Source organism: Eumetopias jubatus, unplaced genomic scaffold (assembly GCF_037043125.1).
Source record: "Eumetopias jubatus isolate StellerSeaLion01/CBP00866 unplaced genomic scaffold, mEumJub1_p1.0 scaffold_1, whole genome shotgun sequence".
NCBI classification, from domain to species: Eukaryota; Metazoa; Chordata; class Mammalia; order Carnivora; family Otariidae; genus Eumetopias; species Eumetopias jubatus.
Window position 1 is genome coordinate 34,605,055 of NW_028274807.1, and position 23,575 is coordinate 34,628,629.

The window sequence follows — 23,575 nt, forward strand, 5'->3', positions numbered from 1 at the left end:
TAGTGTCTTTATAAGAGTCTAAGAGCTTGCTTCCTCTCTCTGCTCTTCACCATATGAGAAGCTGTCAATGAGAAGCTGACAGTCTGTAACCCAAAAGAGAGCCCTCACCAGAATTCTACTATGCTGGCATCCTAGTCTCTGACTTCTAGCCTCTAGAACTTTAATAAATTTCTGTTCTCTGTAAGGCACCCCATCTACAATACTTTGTTATAGCAGCTCAAATGGACTGAGGCAAGGATAAAGACAAAGTTGGAGAGGAATCCAGAGGCCAGGGCATGGAGGGCTTTGTATGTCAAACTAAGAGTACAGAATTTAAACTAGAGGCCAGTGTTGTTCAGTTCTTTCAAAATAGAAAAATTATTTAAACATAATCATACATGGGAGCCCAGTATAAAACAGGGAAAGGATCTCCTTATTTCAAGTGAGTGCTGGGGAATCTGAAAACTCACCAGGTCAGCTTCTTGATACACAGTGTGAAAACCCTAGCTATAACCAAATCAGGGGTTGGGAGAGTTCATCACAAAGGGTTTAAAGCAGAAGCATAACATGAGCAGATTTCAAATCTTAGAATGATGACTGTGGGGCTCTAATATGAAAATAGACTGGGACATTTCTGGAGTAGAATTTAGCGAATGATCACTTACATATAACACTCAGTGCTCAACACAAGTGCCTTTCTTAATCCCCATCACCCATTTAGCCCAACCTGCCACCCCCCTCCCCTCCAGAAACCCTGTTTGTTCTCTATAATTGTAAGAGTCTGTTATGGTTTGCTTCCCTCTCTTTTTTTCTTCCCCTTCCCCTATGTTCATCTAAACAACTTTGAATCTAGATATCCATAATACATAAACTTTAATCCTGGACAAAATGTAAAATACATAAGATCTCAAGCCATTGCCGAAAGAATTTCTATAGTAATGTGCCTAGGAAAGGAAAGTGTTAACAAGTTACAAAAACAATGATTTATGACAAGTTTGAGTTGGCAGCTGATACACAGCAAAAGGATATATTTTTTCCAATATCATGACTAGAAATGATCCCTCAGAAACTGCAGAAGATTGAGACCCTATCACAGGCCTTGACACAGTAAAACTCATTTATGAATTTATATGAAATACTGATATAAATATATGGTTCAAATGATTTGTAAATGAGATTTACATTGCTTCATTCACAGGTCTTAAGTTTGAAAGTACCATCATCCAGTTATTTGTACTATTTTTATTTTATTAAGATATTAAGAGTAGGAGAGGATAAAAACCAACGAATGGGAAGTGAGAATATGGAAAGAGCACATGTACATGATAGTAGGTTCTTCTTTCCAGGACTCTCTACCATACAAGAGAAGAACATTCAGGATCCATTAACAGTAGCTAACTTTTGTTAACTGAAAATGAGACTACTTTTATATGCTTTGGAAGAGAGAGTATGAATATCTGTGAGGAAAATAATGAGATCACTAAGGGTCAAAGTCCTGGGGGAATAAAAGAAGAAAACACAGATTAAAGAATAAGTTGGTCATTATAAAAATTATTGATGTTTTAAGAAATGATGGATTTTTTAAAAAGCAGAATTATAGAAAAAAAGCAAAAAAAACTTTAGCAATTATGTTGTCCTGCACATTTTCAGAGTAAAATTTCCTCAAAGAGATTCACTATTTTTTTTTAGTCTCCCTATACATGATATCCTCATAAGTCAAACTGGCCACTGTCTCCTATATAGAATTATTAATTCCTGTTCAATCTTGCTTGACTTTATATTCCTTTATTCTCTAATTGACCCCTGACAACCTATTCATTAATCTACATCTATTAACTCCCACAAGACGAAGCCTAAAATGCATCTCTTCCCATAATCATTCCCTGACTAGTAAACCTGTGACCTTTATTCTTCTCCATCTGTCCACTTCCCCAAGAATCTGTCTCTAACCCCTTGTTCTTTCTCCTCATCATCTTCTCTCTTGGGTTCCTTCTTGGCCCCATCAATATGTAGCCAAAATTAAAGAGAACTAAATCACTAACAAATAAAAAAAAGGGAAACAACCACATATTCCATTTACTTATTCCTCTTTTTCCTGTCACAACCTTCTCAAAAATATGAGCTTCTTCCTCTACTTCCTTCCCAGCCAGAGAATGCTCAAGCAATGCATTTGTTTATGGGGAGTTTTCTCCAAATGGACAATAAATTCAAAAGCGCAGGCATTTTATCATTTATTTCTTCACCTACATCTGGGAAGACAGTATAATACGTCAAATGCAGAAAATATAAAATTAAATATACGTTAACTTAACTATTAAGAGAGAAAAAAAGCAAAATTTGATAAAGAAATTAATGTGGAGCAAAATCAAAGTAGAAAAAAACCACTCCCACTTTCTACCTCACCCACCCTCTCTAGGCAGACAGAGTTAACTCTTTAGACTGGCAAATAGACTCCTTTGGAAATGTACATATTTATTTTGTGTTTTCTATCAACATTTTAGAGAACTTCAGAAAAAAGAAAAGAAAAGAAAAATGAATCAATTAGCAAGCCTTTATTCTCATCTACAGAGGAAGACCATTTCCTGGTATGCTATTTAGGTTTATTAACATTCATATTGTATTTTGCAAACACAAAGAATTACAATCTCTGTGGTAAGGGAAGGAGCATCTAATTCTAACTATGCATTCTCTCACAAATTAGATGTTTCAGGGTCTTAAAGGTTGATTAAGTTGAACCAGGTAACAAATGAAGTGAGTAGAGGATTTTCTGTGGGTTATAAAGAAGAAAATCTTTATCACATATAATAATATATAAAGATATCACAAGCAAATAATCAGTTTGGCCAAAATCTTATAATCATGGCATACAATGAGAATATAACGACCTAAGGCCCCAGAAAATTTAAAATATTCTTCTATCCAGTAGATGTACTTTTTTCTTCTTCCATTTAAAGAAGGGTGGTTAGAAGTATGAATTAAAAATGACAAGCCTAACAAATGTCTGTTGAAATAACAGCAAAGCAATACAAACAGTATTAACAGAAAAGAAGTCAGTAAGAGACCAGAAATTTCAACAAATGTTTGAAAGACAGAAAGTAGCTGAAGTGAGAAGGAACTAAGGCAAAAATTAAAACTGGATATTGCAGAGGAAGAACCTAAAGAGAGCTGGTCAATTTGCTTCACAGCACTGTGAGGAGACTCGACATCTGCAGGCTCCTAACACTATGGAAGAAGGAAGTTAAACAAGGGGACTGTGTTAAACAAGGGGTATTCCACAAGGGGACTGTGGGCTCTGGAGCACACCTTCTCCCTAGCCTATACAGATAAATGTATATCCCTCCAGAACACCACCTCTTACCCCTCAAACAGGAGATTAGAGGTTGATGCTCTAAAAAACAATGAACTAGGAAGGCACCAGAGACAATGAGTACAGTAGATGACAGAGGTGACTCACATGATTGAAAGTAGGGGGATTAAGTGGCTTAGTGTCAGCTTTCATGGTGGAACCATCCTCCACTTCCCTTGTCCTTATCCATGAATGCCAGTAGCCAGGTATAAAGTCCTCTGGTCCACACCCCTTCCACCTACCCCTGTAGGGGATAGGAAGATTCATTTGGAAAGATCTCAAAGAAAAACTTTCACTTATTGCTACCAATTTAAAAGCTGGCTCACTTTCTGACTACCCAAGAGTGAACCTCACCAGGAAGAAGGCCCTGTGTATGTGCAGAGAATTTTCAAATGCTTTTTCCTACCTCATTCTAAAATATGACCATATAGCCATGGATCACAAGGCATTTGAAAACAGCATGCAGAATGAAAGACAGAGACTAAAAGAAACACAAAATAAAATCTGAAAAAAAGAAAATGAGAGTAGGGGGTCAGGAGTAAGAAGCAAATTTGGGGAAAGAAAATAAAAGAAAGCATCTACAATAATTTTCAAAAAGATAAAAGTATTTGTGGGCATTTAACAATGACAGTACGTATGCAAAAGGAGAAAACAAAAGTATGTTATTAGAAATGTTAAAAAAAAAGGGGGGGTGCTGGGTGACTCAGTGGTTAAGCGTCTGCCTTTGGCTCAGGTCATGATCCCAGGGTCCTTGGATCAAGCCCCACGTCGGGCTCTCTGCTCAGCAGGGAGCCTGCTTCTCCCTCTCCCTCTGCCTGCCGCCCCCCCGCTTATGGTCTCTCTCTCTCTCTCTGTCAAATAAATAAATAAAGTCTTAAATGTTAAAAAAATGTGATTATTAAAATAAAAGTAGTTGGAAAATAAAGTTATTTCTTAAAGCAGAACAGAAAGTCAAAATGATGGGCAACTTGAGAGAAAAAGAGAAGAAAACTTAAAGGATTCAATATCTAGAGATTATAAATTCCTGAAACATTGAACAAAGAATATGGGGACAAGAAAATTGGCAAAGAAATAATACAAGAAAGGGCGCCTGGGTGGCTCACTTGGTTAAGCGGCTGCCTTCGGCTCAGGTCATGATCCTGGAGTCCCGGAATCGAGTCCCGCATCGGGCTCCCTGCTCAGCAGGGAGTCTGCTTCTCCCTCTGACTCTCCCCCCTTTCATGTGCTCTCTCTCTCTCTCTCTCTCTCTCATTCTCTTTCTCTCAAATAAATAAATAAAATCTTTAAAAAAAAAAAGAAATAATACAAGAAAATATTCCATAAACGAAGGATAAAGTGCTTATGAGATTTACCTTCTTCTTCTTCTCCCCCGTCCTTCAAGAGTTTTAGGAGCTATATGCCAACAACTGGGACAAAGACCAAATACAAATGTTTCACTGTATCAGAGAAATAATTCACATAACAAGACATTCACCCTTTCAAAGTATTCCATGGTTTTTAGTATGGTTCGCAAGGTTGCATGGTATGCAAACATCACCATGATCTAATTTCAGAACATTTCCATCACATTAAAAGGAAACCCTATACTCATTAGCAGTCATTCCCCATCCCCTCCCAGCTCTTGGCAACCACTAATCTACTTTCTGTCTCTAAGGATTTGCCTATTCTGGATGTTCATAAAAATAAAACCATACAAAATTTGGCTTTTATGACTGGCTTCTTTCACTGAGCACAGTGTTTTCAAGGTTCATCCATAATGTATCATGTATCAGTACTTCACGTGTTTATATGGCTAAATAATATTCCATTGTATGGGTTTCCCACATTTTGTCTGTAGATAAGTTGATGGACATTTGGGCTGTTTCCACTTTTTGGCTATTATGAATCATGCTGCTATGAAGATGCAAGTACAAATGAGACTTACCTTAAGCAAATATTCAGATATGAATTTTTCAACATGCCATATCCCTGCCCCCAAACTACTCAATGGCATCCTTCTGCCTCGCAATCTCATTCCAGATCTCAATTAGTATGTTTCACTTTACTTAACAAATCTGATATTTTACCCCCTAAAATCCAAACTCTTTCTACAAATTACCTATCTCCTTTCTATTCTCAGGGAAGGTCGCTTCCATGCTCTTCTTTCTCAGCTCCCTGAAAATTGGGGATAATGCTTTCCACACAAAAAAAGTAAAGACAAATATGGTATAAAATGAGTCACTAAATCTGTGACTCCAGTTTTATTTCCCCTCTAACACTTTTTTCCCTTTTCTCTGTGAACCCTGAGCCTACAGGACATTGTAATGTAATGGTTAAGAGCGTGGACTTAGCTGTCAGACAAGCCTGCATTCAAGTCCACAGATGAGCGTACTCCTGTAGGAAATAAAAAATATAATAACAATACCTTCTCTCATAGCATTACCATCAGGATAAAATTCAATATGAATGTAACAGAATCCTTGTTTTTTTTTTTTTTCATTGTGTGTTATCTAAGAAAATTGCAAATGTAGGTATTGGGTTCTGTGTCCCTTTTCCACCTATCGATTGTATAACATCTCAATATAATTAGAAAAGCAATGTGGTCTGGTCTGAACTGTGCTCCCCTCCAAACTCATATGTTGGAGTCCTATCCCCCACTATGACATATTGAAAGATGGAGCATTTGGGAGATAATTAGGTTTAAATGAGGTCATGGCATGGGGTCCTGATGGTGGGATTAAAGCCATGTGAGGACACAGCAAGAAGGGAGTCATATGCAAGCCAGGAAAAGAGCTTTCACCAGGACCCAACTATGCTTACTGGTCTTGAACTTCCTGCCTCCAGAACTGTGAGAAAATAAATGTCTGTTGTTTAAGCCACCCACTGTATAGAATTTTGTTATAACATCCTGTGATGACTGACACATGAATCCCCTGAAACTATTAAAGGCCTAGTATCAAGAAACCTCTGTTCTAGTCCATTTTGTTACTGATTGGCAAAGAAAAGTTAAAATACACAAACATCCTAAACACTAAAAAGACAATTCTCATTGTCCTTGGCAGTCATTTGGGTATTAATTAGAATGAGAAAAGAAAAGAAAATGGGAATCAGAAGAAAAGAAAAAGAATTCTTCACAGTTTGCCTACAACAGTTTACTTTTCCTGATCTCTTATTTTTCCTGACCTGAGGTCTTTACTGACCTCCTGAGCTACATTTTACGAAGTTAGGACAGATTTACTTCTTATCCACCTCTCTGCCCCAGGATGCTGACCCATGTGGACCATATTCCCCAGGACACTGGCTTCTCTTTGGGTTTGGCCCATGTGCAGCCCCAATAAGAGGTCAGAGAGAAGGAGAAGAGTGAGAGATCAGAGTATTTGTTTCCTTATTCCCCTGGCTCCTTCCCTGCAAGGGTGCCATAAATTAACTCTGTCTCTCACAAAGCTCAGTGATTCCTTCAAGATGGCCAACTCTTTCTCCCTCTGAGTTCTATAATTGAGCCCTTGTTCCCAGTGGCCGAGGCAAGGTAAAAATTTGGGTGCTACTAGGCCCCCTCACCCCACCCTGTGGATCCCCTCTGCATGCTCAACTTTGAAAACAGCCTTTTGGAAAAACAAACGAATAAACAAACAAAAAACATTGTTCAAACTGCCCTATTTCTGTGTGTATCTGTGTGTCTGTGTGTGTGTGTGTGTGTGTGTGTGTGTGCATGCATGTGCGCCATTTGCTTCCTGTTGGGACATCAATCAGTACACACGTTTTTATTCATGTAGTACTCTCAGGTTAAAATATTCCTCTTCCCTCTCTCTGGTCACCTTCTAAACATGTTACCAAATGTGCTTGAATGTTGTTGCCACTCTGTTATTTCCTGTTACCATGACAGAATAAACTGTCCACTAATATTTTGTTCTAATAGCACCTTATTTTAAAAGCACACAGAGCCCACATATATATTACACTTCAGTACAAGCATCACAGATCAAGGACAGCACCTGACATACAGCACTCAATAATTATGTTAAATTTCTATGAAACAACTTGAGAAGTTTTTTTTTTAAAAAAAACTTACCAGTGCTATTAAAGATGTATATTTTAAAATAGTGGCAACAACAAAAAATACCTTCTGATACATTAATTTGGCTAAGCATCCAGGAAGAAAAAGTATTAAAGACATGAATAACATATGTCTCATTTTCCTTCAGGAATGTAGTCTTCTTTCTTTATATCTCTATAGTCTTGAATGTTTAATTCACCTTACTATATTTTTTTAAAATATTTCCTATTTGGTAAACTCACATAGAAAGGAGACATTTACATGACCACATAAGCAGTTAGGTATTTTCTTCCAAAGTATTCAATTGAAAAATGCTTTACAGAGAAAACAAAGCTATTATCTCAATGGTAGGTAACATTTCTATTTTTGTTAGCAGTTACCAGATAATTCATAAGAGAAACATCCTCAAGTGAGTTATAAAGGTCAATCCCTTGTGAACTGAAATAAATTTTCAAGTTCAATTTAAAACAAGATTTTTAATTACCAAGATAGACTATCTAGGGATAACTTCAAATTGAAAGGCCAAAAATCTCAAGTTAGTTTATTTTTTTATAGAGAATTTAACCCCTCCCTCAAAGAAAATCTGATACATCATTTCCCATAAATGAAAAACTAATTATATCACCATATTAACAGCATCTAAATGTTTCCTCAACATCTGAAACATCTAAATACTATGAGTAATATTTTGGGCCTAAATTTCTAGTTAATTATCCTCATGGAAATTTTTAGAGAATAATAATGAAGAATGATTACACAACAGTTTACTTGATACTTGCTGAACATTTATTTTATGTTAGACATAGATTTTCAAAGCCAAGTGAAAGGTAAAAGCTACTTTTTTTTATCACAGAATCATTTCATCTCATCTAAGTCAAATAAATTTTTAAAAGAAAGCATAGTACAGTACATAACCTAGTGTACAAAGCATCTTAATCTGTTTGGGCTGCTATAGCAAAATCCTACGGACTGGGTGGCTTATACCCAACAGAAATCTAATTCTCGCAGTTCTGGAATTTGGAAGTTTGAGATCAGGGTACCAACCTGGTCAGATGAGGGCCCTCTTCAGGGCTGCAGATTTCTTGCATCTTCACATGATGGAAGGACTAGGGATCTCTCTGAAGTCCCTTTTATAAAGGCACTAATCCTATTCAGAGGGCTACACCTTCCTGACTTAAGCACCTCCAAACCCCCTCCTACTAGCACTATTACATCAAGCATTAGGATTTTAACACATGTTTTTGGGGACGATACAAATATTCAGACCATAGCAGAAAGTATAAAGGATTTGGAGTTGGATGGGAGAGGCAAATGTTTACCATTATCTCCTGTATATATCAATAATCATTCATTGCTGGTAATCAATTACTTTTCCCCATGTATAAAAAAACCTGTCAAGGTTAATTCAGGCACCATTTAACACAAGAAGTTGGTAAGGTGTCAGAGTTCATAAATTTTTCTAACTTAAGATGGCAAAGAAATTTAAAAAGGCAAAAAAGATTTAAAAAATTAGTAAGTTCACTTCTTAAAAACAAAAAAACCAAACAGAACAAATGGCTATAGGACCTAAAGTGACATCGAAAGCAGTACAAGAAGAGTCGCCCTGCCTCACAGTTTCCTAAAACCAGGCCACATACTAGAGAAGAACCAAGCTCTTTGACTTATTCTTTCAAAACTGGGCCTAAAAATGGCCTTAATATTTAATAAATATTTCTTGAGTGCCTACTCTGTGCCAAGCATTGCTCTAAGAATTGAGAACAGACAATATTAGGAAACAAAACAGCATAGGCCGCTGCTCTTGTGGAGTTTATACTGACTTGGAAAGGGATTATTTATATTAAATGTAAATCCCTCTTATTGTACACTTGTAGCTACTTTTTCTCCTTTTCACTATAGATTAAGAGGAATGTTGGCTGCCATCCCATGTCAAAATGTCTCTTTATTCCAGACAATATGCTCTTCTGGTAACTATATTATGTGTGGCAATATTTCAGTCATTCTCTGACATATGTAAAATTTCATTATTTGTTTAAAAAAAAAGCTGCAAAACAATCATACAAATACAATACATTTTGATTTTACTTTAAGTAACTGAGTTAATAATGTTAAGTAACAAATACCAATAAAAATAATAATTCAGTCACAGGATCTATCATGATAAATGCTTTGAATACAATCATATGTCCAAAGAAGGGAAAGAAACAAGGGGACGTGGAAATATTATATAATTTTATGAGCACTGGATAAAATCAAGTAAACGTTAAAGGATTTAGATAACCTTTTATATAATCAAATGCCTGAAATCTGTAATCCAGGCTTTCAAAACCCATCTTTCAAACCTCCCCTGAGGAGACAAGAGATGCTAGCTATATGGGCTCTGAAACCCTGAATACAGAAACATAATGGTTAGCCAAAGCAGAGGGTATGTGAAGGACGCTCAGCCTGCCTCTGACAGGCAGGCCCCTAGGTAATCCAAGCAGGCTTAATTTAACATTAAGACAAATCTTAATGTTAAAGACCAGAAAGAAGAATAACCAGGAAAATCATGTCCCCAAAATGCATGGTTCTCCAACACACAGTATTGCCTCCCCCATTCATGTAGCTCATCACAAAATCAATTTTTTTTAAGATCTTATTTATTTGAGAGAGAGCACAAGCAGGGGTAGCGGGGAGTGGGAGAGGGAGAGCCCCAGCCAGACATGGGGCTCAGTCCCAGGACCTTGAGATCACAACCTGAGCTGAAGGCAGATGCTTAACCGACTGAGCCACTCAGGCGCCCCCACAAAATCAATTTTATCAAGACTCTCTTTATAGGTAAAAATTCTCTCCACATTTGCTGATTTGAAGACTGGTTTCATTTTTCTATTAAACTTTTTTTTTTTTCAAGCTAGACTTCTGCAATTACTCAATCCCTCCTTACATAAAGTTTCCAAAGTTGATAATAATACAGTTAATAAGTTCAGTACCTTACCAAACAGTCCCAATATAACACAATTTTTTGATGATGTCTCTTCAATTTTCCTCTATTTAAACATTTAGACTATTTCTCCCATAATTATCATGCATCAGTTTACATTCTAATATTTTAAATCAAACTTTGTATATGAAACAAAAAGAAAATAAGTTCATATAAAAACAGGAGGGTAGAAAGTACCTTTAATTTGGATCCATGAGGTACAAGTAGAGATTTATTCCTCTTTGGTGGGATATAAAGCTCCCACTTTCCATAATCCAGTTTTTTATATGGGTATGAAAATGGATTCCAATCATCTAAAAAAAATAAAGAAGATCAGTCAACAATTTGCATGGTATGATTAACATTTAATGAATTTCAAGCAAAGCATAATATGCTGCCTACTTGTACAGAATCAAATTGCTTAAAAAATGTTAAGTTTTCTAGGGTGTTAAGCAAAATACTCTACCAGCCATTTAGAAAAAAGCAGGTTATTTTAAATTTATTTTTAAGAAATGTATTTGAAAATTTACCTTTTGCATCTCAAAATTAAAAATTACAACATTTCCAATTGTCCTTCCAAATTCTAATATGTCAATCAATAAAAAGAATATAAAAGAAAATGATGGGTCCTTTTGTAGGAAACACCATCAAAAATGGGAGTTAATATGAAAAAACAGAAGTGCATTCTTGGTAATTAGACAAGATACATCTCATGGCAGAAAAAAATGATAAAAATAATTAAAATCATATTACATTTCTCCAAATCTACAAGTGAACGACAGAACTGAGTTAAAAACCTAAAGAAATGCCACAAGCAAGAAAGGTGGAAGGTCATATACTATAGGGAGCAAAGGAAAGGTAGATCACAGATCTTGGAAGCAAGACAAAATGAAGAACAACAGACCTCTGCACACATGAAAACAAAATCAGTAAGTAAAGGACATACTGTTTAATAAGCAGTGCTGTGACAATTGGCTATCCTTATGGAAAAAAGAAAGAAAGAAATAGATCTCTACCTAATACTATGCCCAAGAATCATCTGAGCACAGATTGATGCTTAAATATGACAGGCAAAACTGCAAAATGTTTACAAGAAAATACAGGAAAATATGTTTATAATCTCAGGTATAAAAAGTATATTTTTAAACAACGTACAAAAATAAAAATTAGGAACAAGCCTGATAAATTTGACCGGTAAAATTATAAATTTATCTTCACAGATAGATGGATGGAGAGACAAACAGAATGAAAAGACAAACTACCAATTGGGAGAATACATTTATAAAGAATATACCAAGAAAGAACATCTAAAATATAAGAAAAATGTCCATAATTCAATGAGAAAAAGAAAACAAACCAATAGAAAAATGACAAAGACATTCAGTGGAGGACACATGAATGGCCAAAGAGCATGTAATAATGCTCAAGCTCACTTGGAATTAGGGAAACACAAATTAAAAGAACAGTGAGACTCCATTTACCACCTGCTGGATTAGCGAAATTTAAGAGCCTGAATATATCAGGTAGTCAGCAAGGATATAAAATAACACTGCAACTGAGAGTATAAATTGGTAAAACAATTTGCATTGTATAGCAAAGTTGAAGATACATTCACTCGAAAGCCCAACAATCCTCCCCCTAGGTAATAGCCTGGAGAAATTCTGACAAATGTGCACAAGATAGCATTTGCAAATGCTCAAAGAAGAACTGTTTGCAATAGCAAAAAATGGAAGCCATCAAAATGTAAATCAGACACAAAATGAGTAAATAGGTTCTGGTATAATTAAACAATGGAATGCTATACAATAACATAAACTAAAGAGCAAATACATATGTGCAAATAGCTAAAGCATGAAAGTTAATTTTAAAAGGGTATGGAAGAATACCATTTATACGAAGTTCAAAAATATGCAAAAGAGTATTACATAACACTTATGGATACATATACATATAGTAAAAATATCAAAAGAAAAATGAGAATGTTAAACATCAAATTCTATGGGTGATTTCCACTGGATAAAGGAAAATGAACACAGGAAGCTTCAGTAGTATCTGTAATATTTTGTATCTTAAGGTAGGTGGTATATATAGAGATGCTTATTACATTATTTCCTATTGTTTTTACGTAAAATATTTCATAGTTCTAAAAATAATTAAGCAGCACTGTGATGCCATGCACCGTAGTGCTATGACATTAGATCCTCAGCAGACAAGGTAATAAAAGCATGAGGAGGCTTGTTTTATGCCATGATTTCCTTCTTTCCATACCAACTCTTTTTACCCCATCAGTTCTAAGGATCTTTACGCTCAGACATTCTGAATGCTGAGGACAGAGTCAGTGTAAGAACTAATATTTAAATAAAGATCCTTCTAAACATTTCCCTACTCATCATGTCCTCATCATGAAGACAATCTGAAAATGTCTAAAGGTGGTTTATATTAAAAAACAACTCAACAGGCTCTGTGTTCTTATATGCTCCTGCTCCTAAAATCTCAAATATATCTTACCTACATACAGTGTGACATTCCTTTACCCAAGCAAAGAATTGAGCGCACAATTAGAAAAAAAAAAAAAAGCTTGAAATACGAATATCTAGGTACTGTAACACTTCATACATTTATTGAATTTCTTTTTAAGCTAATCACTTAAGACAATTAATAAACTTAAGACAAGTAGTAGATCTTTTCCTGGTTAGTTAGATCTGAAAATAAAGGGTACAGTTCATTAGTTCATTCATTCATTCATTAAATATGAACTGAATGCTTAATATAGGCTCTGCTCAATGCCAAACTCAAAATTAATGTTCAGAATAACAGTCATATTTCCTCAAGAGAAGGTTAAATTGAGTAACAGTACACCAAAATGAATAAATTTATAATACAGATTCACTAAAAACTCAACTGTAAATAAGATTTTGTTACTTTGAAAGTGAATCTTCAACTATATGGGTAATTTACATATGCAGATTTATGTAAAAGCTGTTTTCAGTAATGTAAAAATGAATGTGCTTTTGAATATTACTGATTGAATATCAGTTTAACTAGCTCTTCAACTTGCAGTCACTTGAGTTTTAAGGTCTATTTAAACAAGTATTAATATCTGTATAAAAAATACTTTTACTGAATCACATTTTCCTTTTATAAAATCTTGGGAGTTCTAAATCTCCTCAAGCACATGTTGATTATTTGTAATTCTACACTGTGAATTTTTTTTTTCTATCATCTTCAACACTTTCTTTTTATTAGAAGCCCTCCTACTCATGGAAACTCAGGTGTTTACTTTTACTGCAGTTACATTTTTCTTGCCAAACACCACCCTTGAAAGCAAAATTTAGAACATCTTCACATATGCACCCCCAAGAAAATCCATTCCACCAACTATCATAAGTGATGTAGAATATGTCTAAAGATTTCACATGAGAAAGGGAGAGGAAGGTTTACAAGGCATACATGAATGAAACAACTGAAGATTTTTGCATTTGGCAACTGTCACCCCACGCAAATTCCTCTTCAGCCACACTGCTACCAGTCTGTCAGCTCCTTGACTCTTCTTCCAATTACTGTTAGCCCTGAATTTTCCTCACTCAACTTCCTTTATTAAATAGTGTTGCTTTTTTCTATTGGAAACATGGACACCAATAAAAATTCCTACTTCCACAGTACAGCATGCAGATGTAAGATTGTTTCTCCCTAAAATGGGTTTTCCAAAATGGCTAATAAAATGAGATTTTCTCCAGGGGATAAATATATCTAAGGCCCAGAAACAGAATAATTAAAAAAAAAAATGGATTTGGACCTGTTCTTATAAACTTTATATTAAACAGTTAAGAAAGAAGGAACCAGGGGCGCCTGGGTGGCTCAGTTGGCTAAGCGGCTGCCTTCAGCTCAGGTCATGATCCTGGAGTCCCAGGATCAAGTCCCGCATCGGGCTCCCTGCTCAGCAGGGAGTCTGCTTCTCCCTCTGACCCTCCCCCCTCTCATGCTCTCTCTCTCTCTCATTCTCTCTCTCAAATAAATAAAATCTTTAAAAAAGTAAAAAATTTAAAAAAAGAAAGAAGGAACCAAAATTAAGGTACATCTAGGTATAACTGCAGGAACCACTTGTGGAAGTACATAATTAAAAATAAACAAATATTAAACATCAAATGACCAGTATAAAAATTTTATTTTTTTTAAAGATTTATTTATTTGAGAGAGAGAATGAGAGAGAGTGAGAAAAAACAAGCAAAAGGGGAGGAGAAGAGGGAGAGGGAAAACCAAACACCCCACCGAGCAGGAAGCCTGACCTGGAGCTCAATCCCAGAATCTGGGATCACACCCTGAGCTGAAGGCAGAGACGCTTATCTGACTGAGCCACCCAGGCACCCCATAAATAAAACTGAGTATTTATAGAATTTGCTTCACAAAAATATGGAAGACAAAATATGAAGTTGAAAGACAAAATTTAGGGAAATTTTTGTCTTGTGAAATAAGTCACGAGACTTTATTCCTAAACGTAATGATTCTAAGCCATACTAGAGTAGATCTAAAGAGATACTTTTGGACCTAGATTATTCAAACATTTTTCATTTTAATCTTGTATGACTTTTATTCTGAGTACACAAGATAGCATTAACTTTATTTAAATACTTAATGAAAATAGTTAATATCCCTATGTAGGCCTCAGGATAGGACCAAAAATAGCCCATTACCACATGGGACAATTGTTTGCTTCTTTATCAAGCACAGAACTAACACTGAGAGTTCTGTAGTTCAATGGTTCTCAAACTTTAGCTCATACCAGAATCACCTGGGCTTATTGAAACAGATTACGGCACCCCACCCTCAGAGTTTTTGGTTCAATAGATCTCAAGTGTGGCCTAATAATTTGTATTTCTAACAAGTTCTCAGGAGATGTTGATGCCACTGGCCTAGAGAACACACTAGAAACAACTGCCTGGGTCAATAGGTATGTTCAGGTGTTCTCTACTCCTACCTTTTGAGGGATTTTCTAAATTAAATTAGATTTATGGACTACCAAATAATGCTCTAAATCAATAGATCAAGGAAATTCTGAAATAAGAAATATCTTTGATAATCCTTCAAGGTCAGTATTACTCACATGAAATTCAGGATTCAGAGTTTGGGAATGAATAGGGTTGTAAAGCCCAGAAGGATGATGAGTAAGATAAAGATTATAGAACAGATCTAACGTATAAGGGAATTGGAATGTATTAATGTAAGGGAACAAAAGTTGACAAATTTGAACATGAAAAGATAACATATATTAAGATCATTATTCAATGTAGTTATTAATGTCTATAGATAACATTTTCTAGAATATTCTCATAAAGAGATCGCTTGGTTAAAATGTTTGGGCCACTGATCACTGACTGATCATGAATAAAAATTTGAAGTCTTTTATCTAGAAAAGTAATATTAAAGTTTTAAAATGTTAACATATTACCTCATTTTCCTTTCTATGCCTCATTTCTTACCATAATGTAGACATCTCCAGGTTCAAGGGTTAGGAACACCCAAAACAATGTGTTTAATTATTCAATTTTGGTCAAATTTTAAGATCATGTTTGCTGCCTGCATAAATTATTTTATTATAACATTTTCTAAGATATTTGATATTTATCAAGTTATGATGACCTGACATTTTTTTAATTTTTTATTGTTATGTTAACCACCATATATTATATCACTAGTTTTTGATGTAGTGTTCCATGATTCATTGTTTGTGCATAACACCCAGTGCTCCACACAGAATGTGCCCTCTTTAATACCCATCACCAGGCTAACCCATCCCCCTACCCTCCTCCCCTGACCTGACACATTTTTAAAGCAAACATGTTAACAGGTATTTTATTAAGAGGCTAAACTATATCATCAAATTTGATAATGCAAAAGATTCTATTTGTCCATAGACTCAAGACCAGCAGGCAAAATTCAAATCGAGATATGGAAAAGAAACAATGTGTGACGCACAGTTTAATATGAACTGCAAACACACATTCGGCACAGGCCATCAAACATTAACTTAAGGTCACTGCATCAGGAGAACAGACTCTGTATTTATCTCAAACCCAACAACCTTTCTTTTTCTAATGTAATAATCCTCAAATAAATTTCTTAAATGTCAACTTCTTCAACTATTCCCAAACTCTTTAACTCACAGTAAAGTATTTCTCTTCATCAGCACTTAGCCACCTCATCTCCACTGAGTTCCTAAGTTTCATACAAAATTTCCTTATGTATGCCTGAAATCGTCCCAACTTACTATGTAGAGCCTCCCACCTTTGATGCGGATGCTAGTGTGCTGAAGACATGGTCCACACTTGGGCCAACCCCGCCACATAGACTTCACCCAGCAGTGACGCAGATGCCTGGTGAATGCAGCAGATAAGGCTAATAATATAAGGCTACTACTGGCCTGTATGGTACATTTTAGTCACCTTCCATCTGAATGGATGTCCCTTATGTTATAACAGTTGTTAAATATCTGGAGTATCACCTCTTCAAAGCAATTAAACACTCTTCTTCATTATACCGTGTTATTTGTTTCAAGCTTCATATCATGCAGCGTTTACCTAGACTTATGCAAAGTTAGCTTGACAAATGGAAGTTTTGGGGACTTCTCTCATACCAAGAAAGCATCTGCTCTGTTCCCAAGAAATCATAATGTTCAGAACTGAAATTCCTATGGCATTGCCCCTACCTAGGATTATGGGAGGAGCACACAGCCTTTGTAGGTGGAAGACATATATCCTTTCTGACATATATCCCTGTGATGTTTTTGATCTCTTTCTTTTTTTCTCCTCCAGATAATTCTTTCCCCTAATTGGAGGCCTGAGACCCACCATCCTTCAACTTCTGCTGGCAGCTGGTACCCTGGGGATAATCTTATTGAGACCTCCAGCATTATTTCTTTGGGGATATTCTCTTAACACATTAGTTAAGTCTACCTGTGCTTTTCAAAAACAAAATCTAGAGTAAATCAGAATGCCTCTAACTTCAGAACCAACTGAATACTAATACCTCGTTATTATAAAGAACAACGTTCAGTCCTGTGAAATGTAGCTTTCTGGAAATTAGAGAACAAGTCAAATAATCTAGAGCTTCACTTATTGAAGTGTTTTTAAAGGCATGCATGGAAGAAAAGGGCTCCATAATCAAAACATGTATGGCAAATGTGACTTAAACAGGATTAACCATGTTTATTACAGGAATAGTATTTATATTATGATATTTTTTATGAAAGGAGATGATAAATGAATATATGTAGTTTCTTGTGATTTTACTTTATTTTTTTAAGATTTTATTTATTTATTCATGAGAGGCAGAGGGAGAAGTAGGCTCCCTGCTGAGCAGGGAGCCCGATGTGGGACTTGATCCCAGGACCCTGGGACCATGACCTGAGCAGAAGGCAGACGCTTAACCATCTGAGCCACCCAGGTGCCCCAGCACTCATAATTTTTTAATCTCCTAAATACCTTTTCATGTCCTAACCCTTTTTGGCACTTCCCTCAGACCAGTCTTCTATAATCAGTGACTTTCCAAGGATGTCAGAGCCAGAGATAAACTTCTTTTTTTTTTTAAGAATTTTTTTTTTATTATTTATTCATTTGAGACAGAGAGATACAGAGTGAGAGACAGCGAGCAGGAGTAGTGGGGAGAGGCAGAGGGAGAGGGAGAAACAGACTCCCTGCTCAGCAGGGAGCCAGGTGCAGAATGCGGGGCTTGATCCCTGGACCTAGAGATCATGACTGGAGCCGAAGGCAGATGCTTAACCATCTAAGCCACCCAGGCGCCCTCTTGTGATTTTAAGTAGCATGAAAATATAACCCCCCAAAATGAACAGAAATGATTATGTATATAGGGAGGAATAACATGGATTAGTAGTTGAGGATTGCATCTTGTTATATTTTGACTATAGAACAAGGTAAACAATTCATACAATTAGAAAGCTTATTGTCAGAAAGGGGAAAAATAAGAAAAAAAATCCCTTAAAATAGAAACTGAAATAAATGAACCTCTGTGATGGTATTTGGAGGTGGGGCCTTTGGAAGGTAACTAGGTCATGAGGATAGAGCCCTCATGAACAGGGTTAGTGCCCTTACAAAAGAGACCCCAGCTAGATCTCTGGTGCCTTCCACCAAGTGAGGACACAGAAAAAAGACTGTTGTCTATGAACCAAGAAGTGGATCCTCACCAGCCACGAAATCTGCCGGTGCCTTGGTCTTGGACTCCCCAGCATCCAGAACTATGGGAAATAAATTTCTGTTGTTTATAAGCTGCCCAGTCCATAGTATTGTTTCTTGTTTTTTAAAGATTTTATTTATTTGACAGAGAGAGACAGCAAGAGCGGGAACACAAGCAGGGGGAGCGGGAGAGGGAGAAGCAGGCTTCCCGCGGAGCAGGGAGCCCGATGCGGGGCTCGATCCTAGGACCCTGGGACCATGACCTGAGTCGAAGGCAGACACTTAACGACTGAGCCCCCCAGGCGCCCCAAGTCCATAGTATTGTTATAGCAGGCCAACAGACTGAAACAAAGTTTATCTTGACTTTTCCACATACCAAGAAATTTCCACAGTAAAAATTTAAAAACTAACCTGAAGTCTCTGTGTAAAATATTTGCCCAAATCTCTTTCCTTGTTATCAATTATAAAAAGTTATCAAATAAAAAGTATAAGATTTTAATTTATTTATGGTTCTAAATACAGATTAACAAACTACTTTCCAGATAGGTGGTTCCAGCTCATACTTCCACCAGCAGCATATGAGCATGCTCAACTACCCATATCCTCATCAACACTGGGAATTGTAATTTTAATAAAGCACGCCAGCCTCGCTCAACCAGGGATCACCAAGAAAATGAGGCCAGAAGGCCCAAAAGACCCACTGTATACAATAAACTAATTTCTCTTCAATACATCTAGAATGGTATTAATTATGGCTATACTTGGGAGAATTTAGAAAACAGACATTTAAATCATTTTCTGTGTTCTGTGGATCAGATGAGGAACCGACATGAGAAAAGTTGCCTCTCATTATTGTCCTAGCTCTAACAGATAGCTTTTTTTTTTAATATTTTATTTATTTATTTGGGAGAGAGAGTGAGTGAGCGAGCACAAGCAGGGAGGAGGGGCAGAGGGAGAAGCAGACTCCCTGCTGGGCAGGGAGCCCGATGCAGGACTCGATCCCAGGAGCCTGGGATCACAACCTGAGCTGAAGGCAGACACTTAACTGACTGAGCCACCCAGGCACCCAAAAGATAGCTTTTGATACAGTGTTTGCATTTCTTTTCAAAACAGACTATAATTATAACTTCCGATTATTCTCTTTTCTCCTATTGTTATTTGGGAAGAATTGGGCAGTGGGTCTGATATTTTTTTCAAACTTTTTCATTTATTTCTAGTTCTATTGAAATGAAATTAAAAATGTGATGGACTTTACGGACTAATTTGGTGGTAATCAATCCAGTTATTTATTTACCAATCTATTTATTTTTAACAGTACAAACCACTCAGTTATCTCAAAATAGATTTTATGGAAAAATCCAGCATGAAAACTACATAAAACATGTGAAATCAAGGTTGCTCTGCTTGAGTGTCCCTTTCCAGCTGGGCCCCCTCCTCACCATTTATTGTTCCATTCAGAGGCCACTACTCAAAACTCAGTTCTAAAAAGTGTTCGGATATATGATCTACCTTTGTAGATATCCATATCCTTGAAAATTACATAATTTGTTTTAAATTCTCCATTTATTTTTAGTTTACTTGATTCAGCACAAGTTAAGAGTATACTAAATTCTATCATGGCAATTGGGTCTGAAAACCTATCCAATTTCTAGCAGTTCTTGCCATCTATACTTAACCAAAAGTAAATGTTACTTGGGACCTAAAGATAACGGCATTTATCTTTGCTGTGACTTCTATTATTGATTTCTATGCCATTTTACCTGGGTTTGTTTTTGGTCTGGATTTGACCATCCTTTTATTTTATAATCTTTAAATGACAGTAAAACAGGGGGAAATTAATAAAACTAGGAAGTGGTACAATATTTGCTTAGAAAGAACACAGAAAAGACAAAATAGAAAAGGGAAAGAATGGCAGAAAAGTACTAATGCAATACAATCAATCATCAGAGGCAGCAATGTCATCCCATGGGCCAAGAATGGCCCTCAATTATGTCTCAATTATGTCTAACTAGTAAATGTTGAACTGTATTCCTCCATGTCAGCAAATATCTGAGGGAGTAGGGAGGCTCTCTTAGAGCCCACACTCCAGCTCCCTCTTATATGCTATATCACTATGGATCGCAACTTAACCCATTTATGACTTCCCTGGCTTCAGCACAGATTTGAGTTTAGAAACTCTTCTCTACACAACACAGTCTTTCAACTTAAGATATTCTACCTGAATTGGCCCTTGGGGTGGATGCATGACAGAGGTCTACAGTAATCAGGAAAGCAATTATAAAAGTCTCCTTTCTAACCCTATAGGCACTTACATAAAAGTATACCAATGAAAGTAAAATATTTTCTAATATGTCGAGCAATGTGACAACTCAAGTGTCTGTGATCAAGTGATTTTTGATAAAGGTGACCAAGATCATTCAATGGGGAAAGAATAGTCTTTTTATTAAGATTTTATTTATTTATTTGAGAGAGAGAATGAGATAGAGAGAGAGCATGAGAAGGGGGAGGGTCAGAGGGAGAAGCAGACTCCCTGCTGAGCAGGAAGCCCGACGCGGGACTCGATCCCAGGACTCCAGGATCATGACCTGAGCCGAAGGCAGTCGCTTAACCAACTGAGCCACCCAGGCACCCTGCCAAAAATAGTCTTTTTAATAGATAGTACTAGGACAACTACATCTCTACATACAATAGAATATATTTGGACCCCTACTTCAAAATATGCACAAAACTAACTCAAAATGAATCAAAGACTAAAATGTAGGGGTGCCTGGGTGGCTCAGTCAGTTGAGCCTCAACTTTTGATTTCAGCTCAGGTCATTATCTCAGGGTCATGGGATCAAGCCCCGTGTTGGGCTCTGCACTCAGCGCAGTCAGCTTGTCCCTCTCCCCCCTACACTTTCTCTCTCTCTCAAATAAATAAATAAACTCTTTTTTTAAAAAGACTTAAATGTAAGAGCTAAAACTATAAAGTTCATAGAAAAAAAAAACACAGGGGTAAATCCTCGCAATCCAATTCTTAAATATGGCACCATGAGTACCAGTAACAAAAGAAAAAATGATATATTGGACTTCCCCAAAATTAAAAATTTTCTGTGTCAATGGACACTTAAGAAAGTGAAAAGACAACTTACAGGATGGGAGAAAATATTTCCAAATCATATATCTGATAAGAGACTTAAGTCTAGAATATGCAAAGAACATTTACAACTTAATAATAAAAAGACAACCAAATTTTTAATTTTTTTAGATTTTTATTTATTTGACAGAGAGAGACAGTGAGAGAGGGAACACAAGCAGGGGGAGCAGGAGAGGGAGAAGCAGGCTCCTGGCTGAGCAGGGACCCCGATACGGGGCTCGATCCCAGGACCCCGGGATCATGACCTGAGCTTAACAACTGAGCCACCCAGGTGCCCCAACAACCAAATTTTTAAAATGAGCAAAGGATCTGAACAGATCTTTCTACAAGGAAGATGTAAAAATAGCCAATCAGCACATGAAAAGATGTTCAACCTCATTAGTCAGTAGGAAAATGCAAATCAAAACCACAATGAGCTATCACTTCATTCACAATGGGATGACAACAGTCAAAAAGATGGATAATTCATTGGTGACACTGTGGGTAAATTGGAAACTTCACTCACTGCTGGTGGAAATGTAAAACTGCACAGCCACCTTGGAAAACAGTCTGAAAGTTCCTCAAAAAGCTAAAGATATAGTCAAAGATATAGTTACTATTTGACTCAACAATTCCATTCCTAGTTATATACACAAGAGAAATAAAAACATATATCCATACAAAAACTTGCATATGAATGTTCATAGCATCATTACTCATGATAGTCAAAGGTAAACACATACTGGTGCATTAACTAATAAATGGATAAAGAAAATTTTGCATATTCATGTGGTAGATAGAATATTACTTGGCCATAAAAAGGAATGAAGTACTGATACATGCTACAACATGGAACCCTGAAAACATTATGCCAAGTGTATGACGCCAGTCACAAAAGACCACATATAATTACATTTATCTGAAATATCCAGGATAGACAAATTATATAAAGTATTTGGTTGCCTAGGACTAGGGGAGGGATGGGAGGATTGTGAGGTGATAGTTGGTACAGGGTTTCTTTCGGGGTGATGAAAATGTTCTAAAATTGATTGTGGCTATGGTTGCACAACACTTTTTAATATATTAAAAACCATGGAATTGTATGCTTTAAATAGTTAAGTTGTATAGTATGCGAATTCTATCTCAATAAAGCTGTTCAAAAAATAAAAAATATTTTAAAGGTCAGATAGCCTTTATCTGTTCACTTCTATTGAGCTTTCTGCCCTACACTAAAATCAGATTGTATCAGAGATAATTGTAAAGGGAAAGACCATGTAGGGAGACATATATAAGAATTTAATGCTGAGAAGATAGCTTGGTCAATAAGCAGAATAAAGAGTCAAGTTAGATAGCTGAAGACTTCTTTGAAGAGAAAATGATTAAATGTTTCAAGGTTCTGCAAAGGTAGAACAACTTGACCGCATTAGAAGATGGGGGGGAAACAGGCTTTTAAGCAAAGAAAAAAAAAAGCGTATCTTCTTCTGGAGCCCAGACTAACAATAGATTTATGGGTGATTACCAAGATAAACATACAAGCTGCCGCTGTTGTTAGAACTTATGTTGGACTCTGGAAGAGTCCTATAAAGAAAAGAAATCTATAAAACTATCACAAAACCCACTCTCTTAAAAAAAATGGTTTGAGCAGATGCTGTCTTGAATGATACAGGAATGGAGAGTTTTATTGTGATAGAAGAAGTAATAAAAGTCATTACATTAACAAAAAATAGGATGACTTGGTGACTCTGATGGCAACAACAGTAAGTATAGATTGTCCTCAGAGCTTGACATTCAATATCTAATTCAATTATCTCGAAAGTCCTATAAAGTAATACAGATTTCATCTGATGGATGAGGAAACAAGCTCAAAGAGGGAGAGCAATAAAGCCAAAGTCCCACAGCTATGAAGTGAGAGCCAGGATTTGAACCCATGCTGGTTTGACTCCAGCTTCTGTTTGTGTGT

At 36.3% G+C, this 23,575-nt stretch overlaps 1 protein-coding gene across 2 annotated transcripts in view; it reads right to left on the reverse strand.

The window, feature by feature from the left end:
- The window catches only part of GBE1 (1,4-alpha-glucan branching enzyme 1), a 279,362-nt gene that overhangs the window by 179,989 nt on the left and 75,798 nt on the right, over positions 1 to 23,575 (reverse strand). For both annotated transcript variants that reach the window (XM_088024239.1, XM_028116733.2), the window contains exon 3: positions 10,513 to 10,628. In XM_088024239.1, the coding sequence (XP_087880365.1) occupies positions 10,513 to 10,628 (116 nt within the window). The remainder of the gene's footprint in view (positions 1 to 10,512; positions 10,629 to 23,575) is intronic.